Raw genomic sequence first — 5,626 nt, forward strand, 5'->3', positions numbered from 1 at the left:
CAAGGTCCTCCAAAGTGGGCAATCCTGCAACAGCGACAACTTCATACTGGTACTAGAAATTAGAACCTGAGTGAAGTTGGCCCCCCCACCTTATTCAAATCAGACAAAATAAGTGTCAAACGTTTGTGCTGGTTTGTGCAGCAAAAATTTTCGTTTTAAATTATATTAAATTATCATTTTAAATATATAAAGAAATATTTCTAGAGGTCATCAAAGGTCAACCAGCCCCCCCACCTTCTTCAAATCAGACGAAATGGGTGTCAATTACTCAGCTCCGTTTGTACAGCAACATCTTCGTTTGTGCTGCTTTGGCTTTGAAGATATTAATAAAAATGTAAAGGTCAAAAGGTCAACCAGCCCCCCCACCTTCTTCAAATCAGACAAAATTAGTGTCAAACATTTGTGCAGCAAAAATTTTCGTTTGTGCCGCTATCATTTTTTTTACAGTTTAAAATTATATAATCATAGGTTAGCAACTTATAATTTATATGAAATTCAGAGTTTCAGAATGAAAAAATCAGAAAGAAATCTTTGATGGCTTCTACGAACAATTAATATAATTAAAATGATAGCAGTACAAAAAATGTATATATTTTAAAATATGCATTTTAAAATGTTTAATATATTAATTTTAAATATTTTATATTTAAAATTAATTCTAAAATGTTATATTTTTGTGTAGCAAAAATTTTCATTTGTGATGCTATTATTTCAATGATATTAATATTTTGTAGAGGTCATCAAAGTCAGTTAACATCTGTTTTTGCTGCACAAACCAGCACAAACAGAGTTAATTGACACCCACTTTGCCTCATTTGAAGAAGGTCGGGGGGCTGGTTAACCTTTGATGACCTCTAGAAATAATTCTTCATATCTTTAAAATGATTGCGGCACAAACGAAATTTTTTGCTGCACAAACGTTTGACACTAATTTTGTCTAATTTGAAGAAGGTGGGGGGGCCAACTTCACTCAGGTGAAATCAGAATGTGAATTTTAAGCTTCTACTTTGTCCAAATCCATTTACGTACGATTAACTGTGTTGAATTTTCTAGCAGAATAATCTCACAGAAGAAACCGTGTTCGATGTGAATATCAAATCCAAGAAGTACGTCTTCTGTGTGAGAGCTCAGGACAAACATGCCCGAGGGCCATGGAGCCACTGGAGTCAGTGCATGTAAGAGAATCAGTGAAAGGAAATTGTTTGTCCATATTTAGATTTGATTTTTCTTTTTCATTTGCTTTAATGTAAACTGTATTTTCCTCTCTGCAGAGTAACCAAAAACAACGTGGACTGCCACCTTCGCTAGCTGCCACAGAAAACAACTGAAGACAAAAAGCCAGATGAATGTAAAAAAAGAATTCTAACGTTAAGTCCAGTGGCGTGCACAAAACAATTGTTCATACACCTGTGCTAAAGTGCTCTTGACAGTGGTGAGGATGCACTATATGTGCCCTTTTCCTTTCTGCCTGTGCCCTTCAAAAAGTCTGTGCACGCCACTGGTTAATTCTTAAGTGAAAATTAATGTATACATGTACAGTATTTATTCATCCTTTATTTAAGTTATGTTTCTCGGTTTATAGTGGGTGAAAATTTGAATACTGTTTACTCATTTTTTTAAAAATACTTTTCCTTTGTTTTATCATAAAGTCAAGAATCTTATTTTTTTTGTCTGTGCCTTTATTCAATTTTTATTTCTTTTTTTTTTATTATCACCCCTTTTGTGGTGTAGAAAATATTCTGCAAGTGAAAAACATTCAAAACCCAGATATGTCCTTAGCTGTCACACTGAAAAGAGAACAGCAGAAACCTTTAAATGTCATCACATGACCCCCGGCAGGCTGTTGGTACGGCTACATCTGAAAGGCCATGTTAAAAAAAAAAAGGAGAGTGCACAGGTTTAACTTAAATGAAAGAGGTGCAAGATGGAAACCTTTTCTTTTTAAGATAAACATGAAGATCAGATTTAGGTTTGCTAAGCAGGCAAAGTCCAAGACTGCTTAAAGAATGCTTTTTAAAAAATATTGTACAGACAATGGGACAGTAGACTGGCTTTCCTGGTTCAAGCAAACTGTGCAGCATTGAGGTAGAAGTGTCATGATTTGGAAAAGCTTTGCTGCAGCGGGACTTCGCCAACTCACCATCATGGAGTCAACCATAAATTACACTGCGTTTCAGGGAAAATATGTGAAAAATCTGTAAAAACGCTCAACCTGATGCAGAACTGGAACTGAAAGAGTAGTACCGGTAGATGGTGACAGGTCATTCCTCACTGTTGCTGATGTTTTTTTTTCAACCAAAGGACAAAAACTAGTCATCAGGTAGTAGGATAAGTGTTTCCCTAGCCACGCATGTTTTTGATTTTATATTTTAATTAACCAGTTTCCCTTTGCAAATCAAACTAGATCATTTAATGTGCAAAAAAAATTGCATAAATTGCAATGTTAACATGTGGTGTCATTTTCTTTTCTTAAAGACTGGCTATNATTTCTGGAGGCGCCACTAATACCATGGTTTCTACATTATTTGTAACAGAAACAAACATCTATTTTCATCTATTTTCTGGAACAGTGAGTTAAGTAAGATCCCCCAATAACCTGCCATCTATTCTTTGGACTCTTGGTACCAAGAGAAAATCCACCCATGCAGGGAAAGAACCTGCAGCCACAGCTATGAACCAAAGGTCTTGTTCCTGTGAAGTAGCATGTCTAATGCTGAAGTGTGGCTATATAGGAAAAGTGGTCTCTGGTAATCAGAGAGTTGAGGGTTTGATTCAGCCACATACCATAGTATCCTTGGCCACTGAATAGGTTACCCAATAGTGCATTATTTTGTAGATCTGTGGAATAAACTGCTCTTAACATCAATTCCTACAGGACACATCCACTGCTCCGCATTGAACTACAACGGCTCCTTTCACTGCAACTGGAAGAAAACGCAGCAAAGATCTCACGCTACTGTGCTTCTGATAAAGGCAAGCCGGTAAGAGCAGAAGCATCTCCTTTAGTCTAATCTCTCATTTAAATCAAGCTCCAGAGTGTCGCTTTGAAGAAACGTTTTGCCTATATGAAGGCCCTTTACCTGTTCTGGATGGTGTTTTGCCTTGAATGCAGTTACCAGGAGGAGATATCCTGTGTGCTGGATGCTGACGGATCAGGAGTTTTGTGCCAGGATGTCGAATGTCCTTACAAAGAGGAAAAACACCCCATACACCTCACCATCTACATGATCAGCCACTTTCGTCTGGAGGCGTATACAAAGTCTTTCTACCTGAGAGAAATTGGTAAACCTTACAATTAAAATGTCACCATTTCTTATCTTTGTTAATTGCATTGATATATTGCTTGCATTAATGTTTGTGTTCAGATTGACCTACTTTTTCTTTTTTTTTAACTTACTGATTTTTTTTTACTTTGACTACTGTTTAGTGAGGCCAGAAAAGCTTCCCAACCTGCACATTACCAGCGGTCAGGTGTTCAGGTGGGACTATCCGGACACCTGGGAAAAGCCCCAGACCTACTTTGGCCTCCACTTCCAAGTCAAGGTCCTCCAAAGTGGGCAATCCTGCAACAGCGACAACTTCATACTGGTACTAGAAATTAGAACCTGAGTGAAGTTGGCCCCCCCACCTTATTCAAATCAGACAAAATAAGTGTCAAACGTTTGTGCTGGTTTGTGCAGCAAAAATTTTCGTTTTAAATTATATTAAATTATCATTTTAAATATATAAAGAAATATTTCTAGAGGTCATCAAAGGTCAACCAGCCCCCCCACCTTCTTCAAATCAGACGAAATGGGTGTCAATTACTCAGCTCCGTTTGTACAGCAACATCTTCGTTTGTGCTGCTTTGGCTTTGAAGATATTAATAAAAATGTAAAGGTCAAAAGGTCAACCAGCCCCCCCACCTTCTTCAAATCAGACAAAATTAGTGTCAAACATTTGTGCAGCAAAAATTTTCGTTTGTGCCGCTATCATTTTTTTTACAGTTTAAAATTATATAATCATAGGTTAGCAACTTATAATTTATATGAAATTCAGAGTTTCAGAATGAAAAAATCAGAAAGAAATCTTTGATGGCTTCTACGAACAATTAATATAATTAAAATGATAGCAGTACAAAAAATGTATATATTTTAAAATATGCATTTTAAAATGTTTAATATATTAATTTTAAATATTTTATATTTAAAATTAATTCTAAAATGTTATATTTTTGTGTAGCAAAAATTTTCATTTGTGATGCTATTATTTCAATGATATTAATATTTTGTAGAGGTCATCAAAGTCAGTTAACATCTGTTTTTGCTGCACAAACCAGCACAAACAGAGTTAATTGACACCCACTTTGCCTCATTTGAAGAAGGTCGGGGGGCTGGTTAACCTTTGATGACCTCTAGAAATAATTCTTCATATCTTTAAAATGATTGCGGCACAAACGAAATTTTTTGCTGCACAAACGTTTGACACTAATTTTGTCTAATTTGAAGAAGGTGGGGGGGCCAACTTCACTCAGGTGAAATCAGAATGTGAATTTTAAGCTTCTACTTTGTCCAAATCCATTTACGTACGATTAACTGTGTTGAATTTTCTAGCAGAATAATCTCACAGAAGAAACCGTGTTCGATGTGAATATCAAATCCAAGAAGTACGTCTTCTGTGTGAGAGCTCAGGACAAACATGCCCGAGGGCCATGGAGCCACTGGAGTCAGTGCATGTAAGAGAATCAGTGAAAGGAAATTGTTTGTCCATATTTAGATTTGATTTTTCTTTTTCATTTGCTTTAATGTAAACTGTATTTTCCTCTCTGCAGAGTAACCAAAAACAACGTGGACTGCCACCTTCGCTAGCTGCCACAGAAAACAACTGAAGACAAAAAGCCAGATGAATGTAAAAAAAGAATTCTAACGTTAAGTCCAGTGGCGTGCACAAAACAATTGTTCATACACCTGTGCTAAAGTGCTCTTGACAGTGGTGAGGATGCACTATATGTGCCCTTTTCCTTTCTGCCTGTGCCCTTCAAAAAGTCTGTGCACGCCACTGGTTAATTCTTAAGTGAAAATTAATGTATACATGTACAGTATTTATTCATCCTTTATTTAAGTTATGTTTCTCGGTTTATAGTGGGTGAAAATTTGAATACTGTTTACTCATTTTTTTAAAAATACTTTTCCTTTGTTTTATCATAAAGTCAAGAATCTTATTTTTTTTGTCTGTGCCTTTATTCAATTTTTATTTCTTTTTTTTTTATTATCACCCCTTTTGTGGTGTAGAAAATATTCTGCAAGTGAAAAACATTCAAAACCCAGATATGTCCTTAGCTGTCACACTGAAAAGAGAACAGCAGAAACCTTTAAATGTCATCACATGACCCCCGGCAGGCTGTTGGTACGGCTACATCTGAAAGGCCATGTTAAAAAAAAAAAGGAGAGTGCACAGGTTTAACTTAAATGAAAGAGGTGCAAGATGGAAACCTTTTCTTTTTAAGATAAACATGAAGATCAGATTTAGGTTTGCTAAGCAGGCAAAGTCCAAGACTGCTTAAAGAATGCTTTTTGAACAATATTGTACAGACAATGGGACAGTAGACTGGCTTTCCTGGTTCAAGCAAACTGTGCAGCATTGAGGT

At 36.2% G+C, this 5,626-nt stretch overlaps 1 protein-coding gene and 1 long non-coding RNA gene across 3 annotated transcripts in view; both read left to right on the plus strand.

The window, feature by feature from the left end:
* Positions 1–5,155, plus strand: part of LOC107084201 (interleukin-12 subunit beta-like) — a 9,656-nt gene extending 4,501 nt beyond the window's left edge. The window contains exons 5-9 of one of the 2 annotated variants that reach the window (XM_015373914.1): positions 2,876–2,981; positions 3,113–3,282; positions 3,428–3,588; positions 4,593–4,714; positions 4,811–5,155. In XM_015373914.1, the coding sequence (XP_015229400.1) occupies positions 2,876–2,981; positions 3,113–3,282; positions 3,428–3,588; positions 4,593–4,714; positions 4,811–4,847 (596 nt within the window). In that variant the 3' untranslated portion in view covers positions 4,848–5,155. The remainder of the gene's footprint in view (positions 1–2,875; positions 2,982–3,112; positions 3,283–3,427; positions 3,589–4,592; positions 4,715–4,810) is intronic. The other variant, XM_015373915.1, reaches the window with a different exon arrangement.
* LOC107084202 lies at positions 10–1,616 on the plus strand. The gene is made up of 3 exons (XR_001481209.1): positions 10–49; positions 1,057–1,175; positions 1,272–1,616. It is a non-coding gene; the product is annotated as an uncharacterized LOC107084202 (long non-coding RNA).
* Positions 5,156–5,626: the final 471 nt, after the last annotated feature.

This window comes from Cyprinodon variegatus, unplaced genomic scaffold (genome assembly GCF_000732505.1).
Source record: "Cyprinodon variegatus isolate N-32 unplaced genomic scaffold, C_variegatus-1.0 Scaffold94, whole genome shotgun sequence".
NCBI classification, from domain to species: domain Eukaryota; kingdom Metazoa; phylum Chordata; class Actinopteri; order Cyprinodontiformes; family Cyprinodontidae; genus Cyprinodon; species Cyprinodon variegatus.